Source organism: Cynara cardunculus (assembly GCF_001531365.2).
Source record: "Cynara cardunculus var. scolymus isolate 2C chromosome LG 8, CcrdV1, whole genome shotgun sequence".
NCBI classification, from domain to species: Eukaryota; Viridiplantae; Streptophyta; class Magnoliopsida; order Asterales; family Asteraceae; genus Cynara; species Cynara cardunculus.
Window position 1 is genome coordinate 10,542,013 of NC_037535.1, and position 23,589 is coordinate 10,565,601.

The following is a 23,589-nucleotide window of genomic DNA, read 5'->3' on the forward strand; positions in this document are numbered from 1 at the left end:
ATTATTGAGAAGTCTCATGGCGTTTATGAATGTTCAAATCTGACGATTGTAGATCTAATCCAAGAGTTGAGAATTAGTAGTCTCACGAAAAACTATTGGTCTCACATGATCCCAAGTCTATATCTATCTATCTATCTATCTATCTATCTATCTATCTATCTATATATATATATATATATATATATATATGGGCCAAATCAAACGAAAACAATGAAAGTTTTATAAACCCGTGAGAACCAATACAAAAATATTTTTTGACATGATTTTACTTATGTTAAGAATTAAGATATTCCACAAGCCAAAAGCCGTGACAACCTTTGGACTGTTGATTTAGGGCAGAGGTCAAGAGTAGGGTTCGTTGAAAGTCATAGGCAAGAGCGAGTTTTGAGAGTGAGAGGCAGGGCGTCGATCAAGGCCGAAAGGGCAACATTGCAGCTCCTAGGCGAAAAGGCGGAAGCCCAGGACCAGAAGATAGTTGAGAACAGCGAGAGATGAGTGTTTTTCTAAGGATTGACGACAAGAGTGAGACCAATTCGTGTGATAGGCCAGATGAGATTGAAAGCGGCTACCTTTTTTGGAAAAAGGTTCAAAAACGCAACCTTCTAAAGCCCTAAATGAGTGTTGGGTTGGGAGCCCCATGGGTTTTGCTGCCCTGGGCCACCACCAGCTTCACCCAGTAGTTGGGTCAGTCTGCTATTGGCTAATAAGCTAGTTGATAAACTAGTGACATAATATAATTGAAACAAGCCACTAACAAATTTCATCATATCAAAACAAACAGTAACAAGAGTAAATAAGAAAAAATATAAGGTTTTTTGATTAAAAGGACCGGTTTCTACATTCAGTTTGTATTACACTTCCATTCAAATAGGTAAAACCTTGAGTTACACTCGAGAGGATTAGATAGTGGCACGACATAAAACCCGTATTTCAAAAACAACCAATGATCTAATGAGCTATAATCATTCACCAAGTGCATACATAAACCATTTAAACCCTTTTAAAAAAGTTTGAACAAACATCATCGGATTAATACATAAATTAATTCAATAAACGGCCATGTTGCAGCAACACAAGAATCCGAACAAATAAATGATGGAAATCCAAAACGGAGCAAAAATAACCTGTGATCATATAGAATGGCAAAGCAGGTCTGGTATACAGAATGGAAGTAATTAAATTCTAGAAGAATGAAATCTATATATATATATATGACCTGCAGAAGGTAGAGTTGCTTGAAATTTGCTCTCCAACTCTCAGTATCAGTTGTAAAAGAAGCTTCTTGGGAGCAGAAGCAGCTAAAAGGCTCTCCCTATATCAGACTAAAACAACAAAAAATTGGACCTGCTGCAAAATATAGAAATAACTGCAGTTAGAGAGGTAATTTATGGGTTTGAAAACAGTTAAACAAAGGCAGGTGAGAGGAGAAAAAGCGTAAAAATTTCATAAGCATGTGTTTCCTTCGATCGGAGATGATTCAGAAGAGCTTAAGTGCCACTTTCATCTTATTTTGTTTCCATTTTGGCATCTTGCGGAAAGCGTCTTTGGTCATTCCAAATTTCTTCTTGAACTCAGACGACGACAGATATATCTGCATATAATATCTTCAAATTTAATGAAGTTATATGGATCTAAACAAACCAAACCATATGGACCTAGTAAACCCCATAAAGAGTTAGGGTGGGAAGATGGGGTTATTCAGCTCATGACAAGTTCTTTTTGAATCCATGCCTTTCTGACAGGTTTCTAGGCATTCTTGGGTGGGTATCATGGTGACATTCTCAAACCTATTATGAGGTCATCAACATACAAAAACCTGTCAGAAGATCATGAACTTTAAAAAAACTGTGTCAGAAGGTCATGAACTTAAAAACACCCTGTTAAAACGTCCCTTTAACCAAAAGGACCAGATAAGATGTATGTGGATCCTACCTCTACCCCTTGGGGTAGAGAGGATGTTTCCGTAAAAAGGCTCTGGCTTTCAAAACAAATAAATAAAAAACAAGTCAGCAAGTTACAAGCGAGAGTGTGTGCAAACAAGCAAACAGGGAAAAAAAAACATTAGGGCAAAAGTAAAAGGAAACACAAACAATGAGAAAAGTTATAGGGATCTACGATCACTTATTATTCTTTGACGAACTATTTCAAAAAATTGTACCTCTCGCTTGGTTACATCAATATCTGGAGCAGGATCAGTCGATGATGTTGTAAGGCGTTCATATGGGTATATCGTGAGCCCTTCCTCTTCTTCGGCCTCATTCTCTTTGGCATCTTCCTTCATTGTTTGGGCCCCTATTCTACTGCTCATGGGATTAGCCTTGGAGTTCAACTCAGGTTTTGCTGTTGACTCGGATTTCACTGATACATTACAAGAGGAGAGGGTAACAAATTTCAGTAGTAGTCTTCTACCCGTGTCTCATGGGATAGAGAAACTGTTTTACTTATAATTTAAGATGATGAAACAAATATTACCTTTCAGAGAACGAGGCATAAGTTTTTCTCGTGTTGGTTTATCAAAATTGGCAGTTAGTGATGCTATAGCCTTAGACTTGGAAACAATTTTAGAGAGATCAAGATTGCCACCACTGCGACCCCCACCACTACCTCCACTGCCACCGCCACCACCTTCACCTTCACCGACTTTTGGATAAAGCTTTTTGACAAGTGGAGGAGGCGTTGACAGATTCCTTCCACCTGGATTATCAAACTTAGAAGCCAGAGCATTGAAGGCTGGAGATCTGCCCCTTGCACGAGGTCGGTCAGAGCTGAAAGACACACTCCTTGAACGCTGTGGTTTTTCAGAGCTAGACCTTCCTCCAAATGACACTGGTGCTCTCTTTTTGGGTTTCTGACAATGAATAATCCTTTATTAGAAGAAACTTACCAAACCAAACTAGCGCTATATATCCCCACCTGGTGGTGGGGTCAGGGGAGGGTAGGATAGGATGTAAGCAGATGTGACCTCTACCCCTAAGGTGTAGAGTGGCTAAAATATGAAAAATGTTCTTAAAACATATGTTGAGCATCAGGAATAGTTATTCTATTGGTAAACACCCTTTTTGATCATTGAAGAGCATGCATCAATCAGGGCCTCACAGAACACAATCAAATAACTGAAATATTCCTAGGAAAGTGCAAATGAACTTTCATACAACAGATTTTAGCCTACCAATTTTAAAAGCTAAAGATGAGACATGAACTCATAAATCATATGGGACTATTCCAGAAACCTATACTCTTTTAGCCTATCAACTTTAAGGGTGCTTGTTGCAAGTTCTATAATTGTAAGAGGGAACACTTAATTTGAACCATACTCATAGGAATAACAGCAAAATTCCTAAAGAACCAATCTCCAACCTCTTGGCATGTCAGCAGACTTGTACTCTCAACAAGAAAGCTATACAAAACAAAAAAATGGGCTCACTGCAATGCAAAGAAGGAAATCTTTGGCCCTGGCAACGCACAGATGCCTGTTGAAATTTCAGTAAAGATGGCCATGGTTGATTAAGTCATCAGGAACCAGAAACGAGTCTGATCCTTTACCCCATGCTGCCACCTCTGCCGCCTCTGATGAAGCTTCACAAAGCCACAGGTGGCCAGTTAGTCTATCACTTCAGTAAATTCTCATGGAATAATCCCTTTCCATTCCTGATTACCTGAAAGAGACCCATAACAGAAAGGTGGTCCTCGCTGCCACATATAAGGTATGATACATAGATGCCAGTTGCACCATATGGCAAAGAGGCGGTGGCCAATTAAGCCAACTGAGACTGAATTTGATCTCCACCATTAACAAAGTCCCGAAACGCTACTGCAGAGTGTGGACAATTGAACGCCATATGCTAAAATTTGGTTGAATTTCTTTCCTAGGTGTGCGAGCAGTCGATTCCTTGGTTTCTTTCTGCCAAAAAAAGAACTTGTGATGTCCCCATGACATATCGGTGCACTAGTATTAGAGCTAGTACAACTCATGGGACTTGCATGACCGATATATCAACAGCTCAAATCATCATAAACCAGCTTGTCCAGATGAGCCATACACAAACTCGGCTGTATGTAGGTGAGTTTTAGAGAGGAAATGGGGTAGAGATGGATAACAAAAATCAAAATGTCACTGATTTTTTTGGGTTAGATTTGACTCTATGAACAGAGTCGAACACAGTTAAGATCTCTCCATCTTTAGCTTCTTCCATCATCACATTAACCTCGATCTAAACCATCAAACAGAAGCTGGTTAAATTTAGATGGATCTGCTCTGGACCGCCCCCCATAGATAATTTGATTTCCATGTATGATGGATAGACTGATGGAATCAGAGCAGGCACGTGTACCGTGGAGGGACCAACTGATGGAAGATTGAGAGGATATCTTTTATGGGTCACGCTTGCAAATTACATATCTACAAGTATTTCATGTCAGCTTCAAAACATACAGCTACCAATTTGGTTAGTCTCAAATTACTGATTTACAAGTATTTCATGTCAGTTCCTAGAATATATAACTACACATTTGCTTATCTCATGTAAGTCATCAATGCCTTTTAGCAAGCCTCAAACAGTCTAATTGGACATTCCGGGTGGACAAAATATCAAAGGATGCTAATACAGGCTTATAAGTTACCTATCTACATATCTAACTATTCAAGTTCCATGAGACAAAAGCCACCAAGTTAAAGATAGATCCAAACACACATATTGCCAACAATCCTATGCTTCGAGGCTTAAACTGCATGATTGTCACAAACTCTAACGTATAAGAAAATGCAATATGAAAAACAATTGTTTGCCTACAGAAATTATGGCTTACAAGATTCATCGTTGAACGGCCCCCATCTTTTATAAGAGAGAGCCTCCTTTGGAATGAATTGCCATGCATCTGCAGCCATATTAACAGAGTGAACGCATTACAATTTTTTTAATTTATCTGGGATGCTCCAATTTGTAATCACAAGGAGACAACTTACTGCAGTTTTGGTTGAATCCCATGTGAAGAAACGTGTGAAGAATGGTGGCTCACTTCCTTCCATTATGATAAATAGAGGAGTTTGAAGAGATAACTTCTCAAGTAGAACATCGCATTCCAGAAATTTCTGTCAAATTCCATTTATAGAACAAAAAGAGATTTCTGTCAAACTAATTTCCTAGATGTGTAACCCATACATACTCCTTGGAGGCACCATGATACACATGGTGAAACTATTCTTTCACATTCTTAAGAAATATTTAATCATTTCCTCATGATCTTTTTAACATGTAATAGAAATTCTTCTATGATTCTCAATGTTTGCTTGATAAATTTATTGTTTTAATATCAATTTAGTTAGCTAGCCAAATGAGTGTCATTCCAAATGCACTTCTCCTTACTTGTCATGAATAGCTCAAAACATACTATAAAACCTGTCAAGGCTCGAATCGTTTTGGATGATTGGCGTGTTTTTCCTATTCGGTAAAATGAGCAACACCACTCATACGTTTCATGCATGTGAGGCGTAAGTCTAACAAAGGGTAATTCAGATAACTGTGCTAGATTGTATGGCTGCCACGAGGCCATAATTGTGTGAGCATGAGGATTAGTTATTTGCCAGGGTGACTGAATTCTGTTACAGAATATTTCTGTTAGGCTATTTGAATTTGTTTTGGGTTCCCTTTATTAGGCTGGCAGAAGGAAAAGAGGGAAGAATTATTTTCTGAGCTTTGCATGATCAAAATGGGCTACAATATCAAATCCAATACATAAAAAGTGCAGTTATTTGGACTTACATTATTGTTCAATTGTAACAAAAAGTCCTGATTATTTGATTTTGAGATAAAAATCAGTTGTTAAATTCTGGGAGCTCCATCATAAAGGCTTCTAGAACATCATGAAAGAGTAGTTGTAAAGAGAGAGAGAGAGAGAGAGAGAGAGAGAGGAATGTGTGTGTGTGCGCGCTTTTGCTCTCTTTTCATATTCCATTAAAGTGTTAATGGTTGTCATATACTAATTTCCGTCCCCAAATAAGTGTCCATATTTCTATTTTAACTTGGACAAAAAATAAGTGTCTACTTTCACATTCTACCCTTAATTATGAGATGGAGAAAATCTCTATTATTAAGGGTAAAAATATCTTTCAGTTGATTAAAAAGTGTAATAATTATACATTCCAAAAATGGTGTGCCATTTTCATTGTGGACATTTATTTTGGGACGGAGGCAGTATGCGGTTGGTTTAAATTTCAAAAGAAAGTTTCTCATATTGCAACATATATTAATCATATTGGTAAGCAATAAGGCCACATTTGTTTATAGCTTGTAAACCTGTCATTGGGCTCTTGATCTTAAAATCTCAGACACCTACTCAAAAAAGATCCTCATGGGTGTGTAATGTGCAAGGCCCAAGCTACCACAAGCTTCCGGTGTGTCATTACATATATAGCAATTCAAGCAATGTCTGTTTGTAAGAAGAGTGATTTAATCATACCTTGCCAATAGCTAATGCTTGTGTTTTGGTTTTTGAATCAACCTGCTGCCCTACCCAAAGAAAGATGCTTGAGTTACAATCAATGATATATATATCTTCAGCCAACAGATCATTTTGATTGAAGTTGTATATCTCAGACACCTGCATCAGCAAACCCCAATCATTCTCTTGAAGCGGGTTTAGCAAGTTGAAGGCACTAATTCATAGAAGGCTAATATAACTGTCCATGTGTGAGTTCAGCAGATACATGTCTATGTTATGATTCTGTTTCAAACATTTGCAGTTTTGACAGAATCAGGAGAGATGATTATAAACCATGGAAAGGTATAAATCTAAATCAATCGTACTCTTTTGAGGGACCTTTGAATCCTTCTCATCCCTCCCCCGATTCTCTTACCAGGTGGTTGAGTGAAGTCGTAGCAGAGCAGTTATTTCTAGAAATCAATACTTCCTAGATAAACTTAAATTTAAAACCAAATAAAAAACGTTTCAAAGGCAAAAAAATTCCATTTGTGCTCAATAAATCAAATTGAGCATACAATGCACTAAACAAAACCAAACAAACCCAATATATTTCACTTGAAAGTAGGTTATGGGGGCATGTATGCAGGCCTGACCTCTACCCTGAAAGGTAGAGCGGTTGTTTCTATAAAGATCCACCGCTTGTGCAAAAGTGTGAGCAAAGAGAAAAATAAGGACTTAGACTAGTTAAAAGGACAAACAATCCACTGCAAACATAAAAGAATAACTTATACTTCAAAACATAAAAGAAACACTTCTCTCTTATAATACACACCTTCAGATCTCCTTCTGGACGAGCAAAAAGTTCCAGCAAAAGGCATTGAAAACCAAAAAGCAGTTAGTAAATTCACAAGAAGTCTATGATAAGAATTTGGCATGGAGAATAAGAGTTCATCAGGGAGTTTCTTCAACCTTTGGATAATGTGCATGAGAACAAATGAGGATCACTTTCAGCAACGCTTGCAATCTTTTCAGTGGCATGTTCAGTTTTTCCGCCTAAAATTTCCCAAAACTGTTCAGATTCTGTGTTTTCCTTATGTACTCTGGTCTGCATATTAGGCTGCAAGCAGTATGATGACAAGTGAACATTAGGAGTAGGAGTCAACAGGCTATAATGCATTTCTCAACTCAACAAGCGGAGAGGTTGTAGGACTCAAGTTTAGAATGCAGTATGCCTTTCGGAATCATGGTCTGTAATTAGTTTTTGACATGATTATGACATACAATCTCTGTTTAGAACTAATATAGCCGGCATGGAACATGTGAATTGGGTTTAAACTATGTTCAATTCTATAGATAAATAAAGAGCATATATAATACAATACATGGACATTTGGGCTAACTTGGAGAATAAGAAAACAAGATCTAAAGCTGATTTTATACAATAGATGAACTCTATAGGCTAAAGGGTAGCATGATTACCACTCCTCGAGTTGGGACATAAATATCGATCATGCCTTACCTGCTATAAAGAACCAACCAGCTCTGGGTTATAGTGGGCATTTTACCCCTAACCATAACTCATCCGCTATAGTCAATTTGAGTCTTACATAGTTTTAAAATATCAGCTGAATTTCCGTCCAGTTTTGAATTGGCTAAATAGAGGGAGGATTTGATGGAGTACCAATAATGGAATCCCAAACAAGATGACTAGGTCAATCTCAATATGTTTTGGTCCTTCATAGAAAACATGATTCTTAGCATAACCCTGTTCCAAATACACGATATTTCATTCTTGAGAAGCCTTTAGATACCTCAAATTAAGGAGAACGACATCTAGCGGCCCTTATATAGGAGCAAACATGAACTGGAAGATTGCTCACCTAAGTATGAAACATCATAGCGGCAAATATGCATTTAGTTTACTATGGTCAAAACTCCACTCCAGTCTCCAAGGTGGATCAGTATTTGGAGGTGCGTGATAGGATTTTGAATGAACTCAAGCAACGTCTGTTAAGATGAATTCAAGCAGCGTCTGTTGAAGTCTTAGCAAGTGTAAAAATAGAAAAAAGATGGTCATTGCCTAGATGTGCAATATAAGATGGGTGACCACAAGGATGCCATTTTCACCGCTGTCCCACCCCTTAGTCAGGGTGATGGAGGGTCCGGCATCAGTTAGTGACACTTCATTAGCTATGGAGGCTACCTTCTAGCATCAATGACCATTGTGTCCGGTTCAAACAATCCAACTTAACTAACATACGTACTGCGGACCTGTAAGTGACAGCAAATAGATATGTGGCTATAGCAGCAAGCAGTGACAATGATGACAAGTGGCGGTCCAAATTCTTGTGTATGTTCTTTGTCTGCCCAAAAGTCAATGGTTGTAAGGTTGGATATTGAATCATGAAATTATTAATATAATACCTTGTCCATATAATTGTGTTTATCATACATTTCTGTGTTACATTTAAACATAACAAGGTAGGGTCACATATAAAGGAGAGATTAAAGTGACTATTGAGTCTCTCAAGGCTTTTGGCTTTTCATTTGACAAAAGGGACTTTGTCCTCTCTTTTACATCCCGCAAACTCTCTCTCCCTTCGAACCTTGGAGTCATGACTCATGACTAGCAACACAAGAAGAGAAACTCACTGCTTGGTCAGCTATGTTACTCATCTACGATTATATATTAACATTTACATATGCATGCTTCAATATGGACATTACAAACAAACAAGAAACATTTGATTGTTGTAGAAACAGAAGGCACTATTACTACAAGGAAATTCAAATGAGAAAAAACCATCATATGTGTTGTTTCAGATCAGAATATTACACCCCAAGCAGAAGTATAAATTACTGATGGAATCTGCTGAATCTCTGAAGGTGCGTATTAAAAGTAAATACTGTTAACAAGAAGCATACCTTTATCAGATCCAGTTGCCTCTCGGCAAGTTCATGGTCCTCGGTAGTCGTACGGCTTCCATTCCAGGTAAAGATGAGTGAATCATGGTGTAGTATGTAACAGTAGGAGGAGTTCAAGGATTTAGCAACCTGAGCCAATCAGAAACAAAATGATACATCTTTGGGTGATTAAAAAGACAACCTTGTTTAGCTATAAAAAAACATGAAGTAAACTTTGTTATATATTCATGCAAAAAATTTCCGTAGCAATCTGTCACACAATTATAATGATGGCAGGATCGGCCAAACATGTTATTGAGAATGATAAATGAAGGGCCCAATTAGAGACGCACAAGGCCCAGGCTTTTTCGGGCCTAGTTCTTCCATGCCTGTTTGTAGCAAGAAAAAGAAACCCAGGCCTTCAAAATCTGCGACCAAGATTTGGGTGTGAATATGGGCCCGGTCAGGCCTTTATAGGCCGGACTTTAACCGAGGCATGAAAAAAAAGTGGGACTGATCGAGCTTTTAGGCCTGGCTGGTTCCGGCCAGGGCTTTTTTCTGCGTCTCTAGGCCCAACACCCAGGCTCCTGCTTTTGTAAGGATTAGGAGAGAAGTCCTTCTATGCTGTTTTTCTTTGCACTTTGATGAGAAAACTATTTCCATGATTTGAACTTGTGACCTCTACCTTTTCATGGCATGCTAATTACAACCCCCCCCCCCTTTTCAAGTTTCACGTAAAGGCAGACAACTTACATGTTGGTGGATTACCAACAATTCCTTAGACTTTTAAAGGATGACTAGCCAGTAGCCACCCCTGAACTTTGATTAATGACTAAAAACCCTTTGACATAGAAGGGTATAATGTCAAATATATCCCTTTTCTACAAAATCTGAAAGATGTCCGTAAACCTTCCAGAAATGATTATTAAAGCAAAAAAACTACAGAATCATTGTCCAAATACTCCTTGAACTATCCAAAACTATCTCGTCATCACATATACTTACTGGAAGTATCGAACTAGCCGTTGAAGTAGAATGACAAAGAACACCCAATAATCACATATTGACCATCAAAAGATCATAGAATCAGAAACTAACTGCAGAGATTTACTCTATGGTCAATCAGAAAGGGATTATCTTCCCTATTGCTTTTTTCTGTTTGCTTGTTTGCAAGTACTCTCTCAGATGTAGCTTGCTCGCTTGTTCTTTTATATTTGATTTAAAAGCCTGAGGGTCTTCAAGGAAACACGGGTAGAGGTATAGTCTGCGTACATCCCCCCTCAAAACCCTACCTTTGTGTGGGATTTACTTACAGGTTCAACTTGGATTGCTTGCATGTTATCTGGTCCAGTGCCTTGAACGCGAAATAGTGCAATTCCATCCTCTCTATAGGTATCATCGGGTAGTCCGTTCTCTGATATGTATTTCTTGTATCCACTACTGAGACCACCCTGAGAATTTATCAAATTTATGATCTTAGTCAATCACAGGAATTGCTAAATTCTACTATATGAATTAAGGGAGATAAATACGATTTCTAATGTATGATTCTCTTCCTCCCATCTTATTTGAAGCACACCTTGAGGACCATAAAGCTCTGAAATATTGCACAGAAAAGGAAAGGTTCCCTTCCTTCGTAAATGAATGCCTACAGATCCATGAAACCAAATTATCAGTATAATACTAACAAAACAGAATTATAATACTAATTTAAATAATCAGATCAATTAACTAACCTGAGTAGCCAAAAACTTGAAAGACTCAACCATCTTGTTTGCCTGTGAGATAGCTGAATCTCTTTCTTCCTATGTTACATTCAGTTAAATAAATATGTTGGTGAAATTGAGTGATCAAAATTGGGGTAACTGATTTGCCAACATTACTCATCATCTCAAGGGTGTAGGGGGATATTTCAATATCTAGCACAAACCCTAAGGTCCCAATAACAAACTGATAGGAACCAATCCACTGTTTTTTTAATTGAAATTGCTAAATTGATAATCAATTACAAGAAGAAAAGGATAATTCTGGGTTTGAGAGCCAGATCTCTCCTAAACAACCAAACACTGTTTAATAAAAGCAATAAACAACACGGGAATTTGGTAGTTTCCTACTAGTGTGGTAGTGTGCCTCCACAAGGGATCTTATTTACCGCCGTCCTTCCATAACTACCCAATGATGTACAATGCTAGGACCTTATGGGAAAAACACCCGATAGATGCAGCTGAGTCCATGACAAAATGAATTTATGACGGGGAATAAAAGGCTTAAGCGAGTAGTTATGCACTAATAATTGATTCTTTTACACCTCAAACGTTTATCCGGATAAGCACTTACGAAGTCATATTACCAAAAATCTTACCCGGTAAGATTTAAACTAGAAACAAGAGTCTTACCCGGTAAGTGAAGACGACGACTCTTACTACGGTAAGAGCTTATCGAGTAGATTATTGCATACGGTGTTGTTTTCGGGGAGTAAAATCTTACCCGGTAAATAAGTAATAATGTTGAATTTTACCAGTAAACACTTATCGGGTAAGTCTTTAGTAAACCGTCCCTAAGTCCTTTTTTTAAAATATAATATTTTATATATGGCAAATGACTTCACACATCGTCCTTAGTTTTGACGAGGTTTAAACCCTGACCTCCGGTAACCCGGATTTAGGTAGGCCACCCTTTTGGTTGGTTTATTACAGTTTTGCAAACTACTTGCATCGTGGCATATTTTGTCCACACTTGTGATACAATACTTGTGTAGTCATGGTCAGTAATGGAGTCACATACAAATGGGGCTTCTGAGTGAAAAATTAAAAAAATTAAAAAAAGATTAAAATTGGATTCATTTTACCCTTAACAAGTTTCTTAGTTTTATGCTTAAAGAACCTATTCAATTTTTACAAGACCCCACACATTCAATTAAATGGTATATTTTGCTATTTGGTTTAACTGTTATAGTAAAAGAATAACTGAAGTTGAACCATTTAACTGTAAACCATTTTGGTTCAGGTCGGTTATTTGGGTTTGGAAAATTTTCAACATTCTTTAAGTCTGACCCTCGTCACCCAAGTTGCTAGATCCGCCACTAGTCATGGTGCTCAATGAAACATCATTATGTTTCCATATAAGATCCGAAAATTTATTGCAAAAGAATTACCTCAACACTTCGCTTTCCAAACCATGACCCTATAAGGCATTCCTCTTGATCTGTTCCAGTATATGTATATTGAAAGATATAGCAATCTCCAGTGTAAAACTTTGACTGGTCATCGTCTCCTAGAAGATTCTTTTCTTGGCCATTCACACGCCAGACCTGGACAACCATGTTGGTATACATTAATAGAATATAAAAGTCACATTGAACTACATCTTCATTATATATATACATGTTAGAGATTTTAGTGAAATCATCGGTTCATTTTATGTAATTGGATTCACAAGCAAATATGAGGTTGGTATTTGAGCTATATTATTGGCTAAGAGGTGTGGATTGCACATTCATATAAGCTAGCTAGAACCTAGAATTGTCGGATGGCGCCATATAGCAGGAGGTCAAGGGGGTTGCCTTGTGGGGTCCTAGGAGCAGCACCCTGGCGAGGTCCAAGAGGCAGCCTTTGAAGTTCCTTTCAGATGCTTTTCGGGTCTTGTTCAGAAGCTCCTGATTTTGAAGTGGTGTTGACTCAGAGGTTCCAACTCTGAAGAGTCAGAGCTTCTGACTCTGATGAGCTTCTGATTCTAAGGAATTGAAGCTTCTGATTCTGGAGGGCTTTTGATTCTGAAGGGTCGGAAGCTCTGAAGCCTTCCGATCCTTGTGTAGTTTTGGAAACTGCCTTTTTGGTAATAGCCCATTAATTATTTCTGCAATCCTTTCCAATTTACGGGGAGATATTCTCGGCATTCTTATAGGAACAATTAGGATTCTTTAAGTTAAAATATCCTCGAGTTGATTTCATGATACCCACGCAAAATTAGGGTCAAAATACAACTTAAGTAAAGCGAGCTCTTATGCCTTCTCACAATTTTATCCAAGTTTCTCATTGTTTTCTAGGGTGTCCTACTTTCGAGGATCCTCCAACAATACAATACACCCACACAAGAGAGCCCAGTATAAATGAGAACCACAAAAAATTTAAGGACCTGAGATATAACTTTTTAGTGTATATTCAATGATGAATATACTCATTGACAAATAACAAATACAAGTGAATATATTCATGATGAATATAAAGTACCAAATGTATTACTGACAGGCATAACAAGACACCATCAAAGAATTAAATTTTATCAAACCTGCAAATTTCCACTACAATCAATATATGGTTGAGGTTCTTCCTCCTCCTGTGTGGGAGCAGATTTAAGTAGACCCTTAACATCGAGCCCTCGGCGTTTTAGAAGTGCTATAAGATCATAGATACGATCAGTCAGAAAGTCGAAAATTAGTTATCTGCCACTAGTACAAAAAGTAGCATAGGCCACGGCTAAAAACCGTGGCCATAGGCCTTTCGCCATAGTTTTTTTTCCTACCAAACTGTAGCCTATTCTTTTGTGACTATTGATACCCTTATGGCCACGTTTAAATTGCGTTGCTATATCCCATGAACAAACATAGCCATAGTCATAAAAACCGTGGCCATAAGGTTATCAAAAAATTGGTAGTATATTCTTTTGAAAAGGTATGGCATAACTAACCAGCCACCTTGCCTCTACCATCCTCAGATGCGTCTGCGTCCGATTGGGGCCAGGAATTAAACTTTGATCGAAAAGATACCGTCTCAAAATTGTCAATCATGCAGATTATATTAGATGTTGGTCTATCTTGGGCTCGTAGATGTTCCTGTCAATTCAGATTAACAACAATAAGCAAAAGACAAAATACATTATAATAAAAAACTTGGAAATGTTAATCATAAAAACTGTTACTTCTACAGCTCCACTTGCAGCTTTTACCAAAGGGTCATTGGCCAAGGGTATCCAGGTTAATGGTAGAGCCCAACCTCTCAGGAAGTAAACGTTTCAAATCTCACATTTGGTGAGGAGCGTGTGTGAGTATTTTCCATATATAAATATTATATACTTCAAAACAAAAAAATGTATACTTCTGCAGCTTCACTTGCAGCTTTTCTTTCTGCTAGAGAAGTGTTTCGTCCCATCCACACATAAATTACTTCTCCACAATCCAGAAGATAACAGTTGTGTGAGTCTAGTAACTTTTTTGTCAATGACTTAGCAGCAACACGTTCTGCCTGCCCCTTCTTGACACTTGAAAACCAAACAGAAATCTTGTTAGAACTGCTGTTTGTACATATATAACACATATATACAGGAAATTGACTCAAATGACCATTTTCCGCACTCAAATTGGTCTCCTAACCATTTCTCTCCCGAACTTAGCCATGTCACTACTTCCGCAACATTAGCTAAAAAACCAAAAAAAATCAAATTCAACCGGTTCACCGTCGCAATTGCGGACCTAGCCGTCGCTATTTCGGACTTGGCCGTCGCAATTGCGGATTGCAGATTTGTGTTAAATTTGAATTTTCTTTTTTTGCCTTTTAGCTAATATTGCAAACCTGGCTAATATCGTATATCTGGTTATTGTGGGAGTAGTGACATTTGGATAAACCCGAGAAAAATGATTAGGAGAGTGTGAAAAATGGTCACTTGAGTCAATTTCACCATGTATACAAGGAAGGCAAGAACATATTACCAAAATAGCTGAGTAGGAACAGCATTGGTACTCTGTGCGGCTTTCACATTTGTTTTCCTTGGAAGCGGAGCAAAGCCACCAAAGAAACCCCAAAATTCTCCAGCTTCAGCATCAGCCATTAGCATCCCATCCTCTAGTCATGAAATGAGAAATCAGATTTTTAAAATTGTCAACTTCATTCATGAAACCAGAAACAGATTCTCCAAATTCTTTCGATGGGTCGTTTATTAAACATTTACCCGGTAACTGATTACATGGTAATTTTCCTTTCCGGATGAAATGACAAGGGTTAAAATAATACCCGGTAAGAGCAATGATAAAGATGGAGAGTCTTACTCGGTAAGTGAAAGTAGCAACTCTTACCCGGGTAAATTATTGCATACGATGCCACTTTAACGTACTACAATCTTACCCGGTAAAATAAATTATATTGTTGACTCCTCATATTAAACGCTTACCAGGTAAGTATTTAGGTAAACGGCCCCTAGTATTTACATACCGATGGTAGCTATATCGCACTTCCCAAGATGGTAATTATTTTTGATATACTGCACAACTTCTAGTGCTCTAGCCCTTTCTTGTATGGAAGTATTGGATCCATTAAACTGGAAAATCTTATTTTTACTGTCCAAGATACAGACATCATCATGATTGAGCGAGGATCGAGCACAAGGAACCTGTCCCCAACAAGTCATAATTTAGATAACATTGTGAGAATATTTGGGAACCCATTATATTACTATCCAAAAGACCCCTTGACAAGAGAAGTGTGTTTCCAATATATATTGAGGAGAAATGGTCCAAGGCTAGCCGCTTTGGGACTGTAACACACCCTCTTCCAACGGAGGCTAGATAGGCATGGTTGCCCCGGGGTATCGAGTCCTAGAATGGTAGATCTTGGCTCTGATACCATGTGAAAATATGTGGAACACCCGATTACTCTTCAAAAAGAGCCGATGTAGGACTCTAACAAACATAGAGGATCCTATCTAATGTGCAGTAAAACACAGACTTGCCTCTTGTACATGAACCACATGCTTTCCTTTGCATACAAACATACGAGTTTTGTGCTCTTCAGGTTCACCTTCTCGAGGTATGATACATGGCTTAAAGTAAGAAAGGAACCTCTCAGTCTCATGTCCTTGTAATTCACGATACTGAACAGATCGTCCTCCAAGAGCTCCATCAAGTTCAAGTGTCTTAATGGCTGCTGTCCTAGCTTCATCCTGTAATAAAAAAGAAGAAATCATATGAATTGAATGACTATAAGACAGCTCTTGTAATCATGTCTGACTGAATAAAAAATGAAGAGTTGGTTAACCTTGTGGAAAAAAGATGTAGTACAATAACAAGTTGTTGCAACACACTACACCAAAATTGGGTTTATAGTTGGCAAAAAATGTTTGTCCTAATCGATAAGCTTATAGGACCAAACAATTGTGCATTCTATGCAAAAGTGTTACAATAAGTTTATAGAGGATTTTTTGGGTGCCTTAACAAGTTTTTAAACACTATTAAAGTAAAGTGTCGCATTAGCATTTTTTATAGGACACCACTTGTTTTTATAAAACACTTTTCAAATAATGTCATATAAAAAATTTAATAGGATGCTTTATATCAAAACTGTCATAAAGAACTTGCTAAGACGCCCAGAAGTATCTTATAAACTTACCGTAACATTTTAATATAGGAGGCACTATTGTTTGACTCTGTAAACTTAAGTCCTAAAAGACATTCAATTAGGACATTAAGGGGCTGTTTACCAAACACTTACCCGGTAAGCACTTATCGGTAAGATTCAATATTTTTAATTTACTTATCGGGTAAGATTTTAGTCAACAAAAACGACTTTCTATGCAACAATTCACCCGGTAAGAGCTGACCGTGGTAAGAATCATTGTTCTCACTTACCGGGTAAAACTTGCGGTCATTGCCTCGTTTTTACCGGGGCAAGATTTTTGGTTCTCACCGTATTCATCCGGTAAGATAATATAATTTGGTAAGCGCTTACCCAAGTAAGCATTTGGTAAACAGATCATAAGACATTTTAGACATCCTATAAACCCGATTTTGTTGTAATGACATGTATCTCAGTAAAGAAATTCATGAATTCATGAAGATAGAACACCTTATGCGAAAACACACCTGATTTGTATCTTTACCTAGCCAATAGTGGATGTCATAGCGGAAGGCACCATTTTTTGTAGCGTTACTCTGTAAAAGAAATGTAAAGTGTAATACTCAGGGGTGTTTGATAAGAAGTATCAGACAGTAATCAATTAGATTGAAAACAAAAGAAACTGTTTAATTTTTATAATACACAATTAAATTAATAATAAAATCTAAAATATATGTTAATAAATCAATAACGATATTTTGACTATCAAATACTATGTTATTTATCAAATTATAAGTTATGTTTTATGAAGTTTCATAATAATTAAGAATAAACAAGTGAAATTGTAGGAAATATTTTGAAATAGATGGGTGATGTTTAACACTTTGTTGTTTAAAAATTAATGTAATAGTTACAAAAGAGTTCTTGATGATTATCTTATATATTTAAGAGTAAAAATATAATTTATATTATGAGGAGTAAAATAGAGAATTACAAATATTCAGTCATTTATCAGTTTTAAAAACAAACAATGTTATTAATTTCTTTTTTAGACTTTAACACCATCTCTAATCAATTAAAAATGAAATAAGATTTCAAACTATAATATCTTTTAAAAAAACAAACATACCAATGTTTTCCTTATTTTATGCTTATTTGAGGCCATATATGGTCAGAGTAATCACTCAAATGTTGCATGGATTAATTACACCCACTTTCCAACATGTAAATTGGATAGATTGCTTTCCAAATTTGATTAAGGAGTCATGTACAATCTTTATTAATATTGTTGTTACATATATGTTATTGTCATTATTTTAATTCTATTAGTACTGCTGTTGCTATTATAGTTGTTTCTTTAGACTTTTATTCTTGGGATAATCCCTAAAATAGCCCAAATCCCTCAACCTATGCACTTTTAGCCTAAGAGGCGTTTGGGATTGCTTATTTGAAACAATTTATATTTTTTTAATAAAAGTTTTTATAAACTTATTATAAGTTATAATGGTTTAACTTATTATAAGTTAGATCAAAAACTCTTTATTACCGGTTTAGTGCCGAAATAAACTGTTTATCCAAACACTCAATAATGCTTATTACCGATGTCAAATTGAAATAAATCAATAATTTGTTTTTATAAACAATCTCAAACACCTTTAAATTTCAAGTTTTGTCCCAAATTAGCAGGAAAAAACACAAGTGGGATTTGCCAATGTATGACCCACTTGCGTACTCTTTTGAATCTTTTACTCTTTTGAATTTTTTTATTGATTTTGGTGGGGACATTTTGTGGATTCTTTAGTAAACAAATAAATGATTAAAATGTATTAAATACTCTCTTAAATATGTCTTTTGTGATTCCGCATTTAATGCATTTTTACCATCTTAAATACAATTTGCGATATCATAAATAAATGCATTATATGTATGTCACGAGGGTGAAATCATTTAATACAGAACTCGCAACGATACAAGTGGATAAAATAGTAAAAGACATTTAATGTATACTTTCACATTTAATGCATTATTTAAAAAGAAAAAATTAGCTCCAACGAACCATTTTTCTCGTACAAATTCGGATTGATCCAATGTCATAGCTAAAAGACAAAAAAGGTCAAATTCAACCGATTTACGGTCATAATTGCGAACCTGGCCCGTTGCAATTGCATATTTATGTTGAATTTGAATTTTTTTGGACCTTTAGCTATTGCGGACCTAAATATTGTGGAAGTAGTGACATTTGGGTCAACTCAGAAGAGAAATGGTTAGAAAACCAATTTGAATGAGGGAAATGGAAGACATTTAACAATTTGACATACAACCCCCCTCGGTCTGCAAACTGTTCTCATCGATCAACTAAAAAAAACTAGAAATTGCAAGCGGGTCGTGTATTCGCCATTTTTTTTGCTAAATTGGGGTAAAACTTAAAATTTGGGCTCGAAAACGAGAATACACGGGGATAGAAAGCTGAAAATGTTGAAGCTAGCCCAAACATTGAATGCAAGTGGGTCGTGCATTCGCCAATCTTGGATGGACTCTGTTAATGTCCGTATTCCGAACCTAGATACTCTCGCTTTGTCCCTTTACACTCAGAGTTGAATATGACTGGAATCCCCCTATGTGCTCACATTGCCTGATTTTTGGACACTCTAATTCCTCGTGCTTGCATATTATTTCTAAGGTTACCTCACAAAAGAATGCTTCTTCTGATAATGTTAGTGTTGAAAATGTTCATTTGATTGATAGTGATGGTTTCCAAACCATCAAGAGCAAAAGCTTTCATCATGGTAAAGGGAGTTCTTTAAACTTGACATGGGGAATCCCAAAAACGAGACACCCACTCCCATTTGGATAGTGGAAAGAACACAAATGCTTCTACAAAGTCCAAAGCGAAGGCTCCTCCTCACAACGAATTCCGACCTGTTATAAGGAGACCCCCCAACCCTAGTTCCCCCCAGTGAGTACTCCCCCCCCCCAAAAAAAGGGTTTACCCTCCTCCTCTTACCATCCTCTCCCCCTATGCTCCCCCATCCTTGGCCATATCTCTTTAAACCTTCAAACTCTTCACACCCCACCAGGAAGCAATCTAAGGTTCCTCTCCCTCTTCCAACCGCTTCTCTATCATTGCTGACCCGTCTTTTCCTAAAGACCCTGTGACCTCTTTTTTTTTCTCTCTCTCTCTCTCTCTCTCTCTCTCTCTCTCCTTTCCCTTTTTGTTCCCTCTGGGCTTGAGGATGATTCCCTTGATCAGGGTGACCTCTTTGATGAGGATGATATGATTGAGGTTGAGTCGGATGATGGTGAAACCGTCCGATTCCTTACCCTTGATCTCATACCCTCCTAGGTTGATCCTATGCCCACTCATGAGCCCGAGAAGATGGACTCCACCCCTGCCCCCGTTGCCCAATGACGAGCTTTGCCTCGTGGAATTCTCGTGGTCTCTGTAAGCTGTCCCTTTAGAAAGCTATGAGAGACCTCATTCGAGATTATAATCTTCATGTCTATACTACTCTTAAGTCTCGTGCCCTTGTCTCTAATCTTCCTTCTATCAGTGAGAATGTCTTTGGATCTTGGTCCTGGACCTCTAATGACTCTCTTTGCCCTAGAGGTACCCGTATCATTGTTGTATGGAACCTCATTCATGTTGACATAATGCTCCTAAATGCCACTAATCAGGTGATGCATTTTCAAGTCAAGATTCGGGACACCTCTAAGAGTCTTTTCCTCTCTGTTGTCTATGTGGATAATTACCATATCGTCTATCGCCCGTTATGGGCTTCTCTTAAAGGTCATAAGCATGTTCTCAAGGACTCCCCGTGGTTCATCATGGGAGATTTTAATTCTGCTCTTGACCTGAAAGACAACATTTCTGGCACGTCGGGATCCCCGTAGTATGGATGATTTCCGTGAGTGTGTGCGTCACCTTGAGGTTGAGGATATCAACTTCAAGGGTCTCTTCTTCACCTGGTCTAAGAAATCTAATAGCACATGAGTCTCCTAAAAAAGATTGATCGTGTCTTGGGTAATTCTCAATCTTTTGCTCATTTCCCTTCTGCCTCTGTCATCTTTCACCCCTATCGGTCTTCAGACCATAGCTCAATGGTCCTAACTCTTTCATCCCGTGTTTCTTGTAAGCTTAAACCTTTTAAAATTTCTAACTTCCTTACCCATAAAGAGTCTTTTAATTTTGTCGTTGCTTTGAGTTAAAACCCTGATCAGTCTGGTCATGAGATGTATAAGATTTCCCAAAATCTTCAAAATCTCAAAGGCCCTCCCCGTAAACTTATTAATGATTAGGGTAACCTTTTTTCTAAAGTGTCTAGTCTTCGGCTTGAGCTTGACAGCGTTTAGATCGTTCTGGATAGTGACACTGAAAATGTGGCTCTCCGAAAGGAGCACTGTAGGTATTTATCTGCCTACAATGGTGCTTGCCTCTATGAGGAGCGGTTTTTGAAGCAAAAAGCCAAAATAAACTAGCTTCGTGAGGGAGACAAAAATTCTTCCTTTTTTCCACAAGTCGGTCAAGAGTCGTATCAGCTGGAATCATATTGATACCATCCAAAATGTTTATGGTCTTTGGGTTGCTAGTGAGGAGGTCCCCCGTATCTCATTCTCAAAACATTCTTGGCACTCCCCGTCCCTCTCTTCCCATCTGCGATCCTGCGATTCTTTTTTCTAAAAAACTTAATGTCGATCAAGCTTCCATGATGTCACCCCTTACTGATTCCGAGAACAAGCAGGCCTTTTTCCATATGGGAGATGACATGGCTCCGGGGCCTGATGGTTTCAACGCTAAATTCTTGAAGCCTGCTTGGGGTATTTTTGGAAAGGATTTGTGCTCCACCGTCGTGAGGTCTTCTCGTCAGACAAGCTCTTAAAGTCCCTAAACAACACTATCCTCGCTCTCAACCCTAAGTCGGTCGCTCCTACTAGAGTCACTGATTTCTGCCTCATAGCTTGCTGTTATGTCTTGTATAGAATCATTAGCAAGATTATTGCGGACCGTATCAAAGATCATTTCCCCTCTCTGTTTTGTGTTAACCAGTCTGCGTTTTCCCGGGTCATCTCATCACTGACAATGTCCTTCTTGTCCAAGAGCTCATGCATGACTATCATAAGCAACGGGGTCCCTTTCATTGTTCTTTTAAAATTGATATTCAAAAGGTTTATGATACTGTCGATTGGCATTTCCTCCGCACCACCCTGTTCGGTTATGGCTTCTCGCTAACCATGATTAATTGGATAATGACATGTGTCTCCACTGCATCATACTCGGTCAGTATTAATGGAAACCTCCATGGCTATTTCAAGGGAGGTCGTGGCCTGAGGCAGGGTGATCCCCTTTCTCCCATACCTTTTCACCCTGGTCATGGGGGTCCTTAACCTCCTGACCAAAAGAAATATCTGGAGATGGACACCTTTTTCTATCATCGAAATTGTGAGGAGCAGAAGATCACCCACCCTTGCTTTGCTGATAACCTCCTCATATTCTGCCATGGTGATAGTGACTTTGTCCGCGTCATAAAAGATTCAAGTTGAATGAATTCTCTAAGGTGTCTGTTCTGTTTCCCAGTCCGGTCAAAAGCGAAGCCTTCTATTATAGCGCTGGTCAGCACAACAAGAGTACCATCCACTCCATTATTCAGTTCCTTGAGGGCTCCCTCCCAGTCCGCTATCTTGGAGTTCCCCTTATCACGACTCGTCTGTATCACAATGACTGCAAGGTTCTTGTTGATAAGGTCAAATCCCGGTTGAACAATTGAAAAAATAAATCTCTCTTTTACCTGTATATTGCAGTTCATTTTCTCGGTCCTATCCTCAATGAAAATCTATTGGGCATCGATCTTTGTTTTTCCTGTTTCTATTTTTAAGGAGATTGAAATGCTCATACGGGGCTTCGTGTGGTGCCATGGTGAGTTGAAAAAAAGGGAAAACTAAGGTCTCCTGGAAGATTGTATGTCTTCCTAAATCCCAAGGCGGGCTTGGCATCAAGAGCCTAACCAGCTGGAATCTTGCCCTAATGGCCTCCCATACTTGGAGAATCCTTACCAATAAGGACTCTCTCTGAGTTAAATGGATCCACTCCTATAGGCTTAAAGATCGTAATTTATGGGATGCTCCGATCCGCAACGATGCGGGATAAGATAAGAGACTTTATTGTCTCCCAAGTTGGTAATGGCGCTTCCACATCTGCCTGGTTTGATAAATGGCACATTGATAACCCCCTCTTCCGGCAAATCTCTCCTCATAATATCCTCAGTGCTAACCTCTCCCTCAATGCCTGCGTTAAGAACATTATCTGTCAGGGTAGCTGGATATGCCCCCACCTGTGGGACAATCCCAACCCCATTATCCACGATTCTCTTTCTCATGTCTTTTAACTCCTCTAGAGAAAAAGGGATGACTGTCTTACTCATTTCTCGGTCTATGAGGTCTGGCTCTCTATCCATCTCAATGAGCCAGATGTCGATTTGGCACCACATGGTCTGGTTCTCTCAAAATATCCCCAGACATTCTTTCATTCTTTGGGTTGTCCTCAAGCAGCATCTTAAGACGCATGATAAGCTTCAGTTCTGAGAGGCCTATTCTAACGTGTGCATTCTGTCATAAGGGTCCTAAATCAACATCTTTTCTTTGAGTGTCTGTATCCGAATCAGGTTTGGAATGACCTTAAGCCCAAGCTGAACATCCCTATTGTCCCAGAGATAACTGGGTTGATATCATCAGTATCTTCCAGTAAGCCACCAAAGGCAAGACCATTTGGTCTATCATTTGCAGATTAGTGCTTGTTGGTACCGTCTACCACTTCTGGCAGGAAAGGAATAATCGTATCTTCAAGAATAAGATAAGATCTTATGATATGGTAGTCAAGACCATTATTGATGATGTCCGGTCTAGGTTCCTCAGCTGACCATAAAACCCTTCCCGAATGTTGTCCGGGCCC

The 23,589-nt window shown here is 38.2% G+C and overlaps 1 protein-coding gene across 3 annotated transcripts in view; it reads right to left on the reverse strand.

Moving 5' to 3' along the window:
- Positions 1–1,111: 1,111 nt before the first annotated feature.
- LOC112517228 (villin-4-like) overlaps positions 1,112–23,589 on the reverse strand; it is a 28,959-nt gene continuing 6,481 nt past the window's right edge. The window contains exons 3-22 of one of the 3 annotated variants that reach the window (XM_025124594.1): positions 17,174–17,242; positions 16,045–16,254; positions 15,528–15,705; positions 15,029–15,161; positions 14,418–14,580; positions 14,011–14,155; positions 13,612–13,718; positions 12,479–12,634; positions 11,061–11,129; positions 10,904–10,972; positions 10,638–10,775; positions 9,346–9,474; positions 7,390–7,537; positions 7,253–7,260; positions 6,457–6,597; positions 4,964–5,089; positions 4,807–4,875; positions 2,464–2,848; positions 2,159–2,358; positions 1,112–1,591 (exon numbers count right to left, since the gene is read on the reverse strand). In XM_025124594.1, the coding sequence (XP_024980362.1) occupies positions 1,478–1,591; positions 2,159–2,358; positions 2,464–2,848; positions 4,807–4,875; positions 4,964–5,089; positions 6,457–6,597; positions 7,253–7,260; positions 7,390–7,537; positions 9,346–9,474; positions 10,638–10,775; positions 10,904–10,972; positions 11,061–11,129; positions 12,479–12,634; positions 13,612–13,718; positions 14,011–14,155; positions 14,418–14,580; positions 15,029–15,161; positions 15,528–15,705; positions 16,045–16,254; positions 17,174–17,242 (2,757 nt within the window). In that variant the 3' untranslated portion in view covers positions 1,112–1,477. Of the gene's footprint in view, positions 1,592–2,158; positions 2,359–2,463; positions 2,849–4,806; positions 4,876–4,963; positions 5,090–6,456; positions 6,624–7,252; positions 7,267–7,389; positions 7,538–9,345; positions 9,475–10,637; positions 10,776–10,903; positions 10,973–11,060; positions 11,130–12,478; positions 12,635–13,611; positions 13,719–14,010; positions 14,156–14,417; positions 14,581–15,028; positions 15,162–15,527; positions 15,706–16,044; positions 16,255–17,173; positions 17,243–23,589 lie in introns of all 3 variants that reach the window. The other 2 variants (XM_025124592.1, XM_025124593.1) reach the window with 2 other exon arrangements.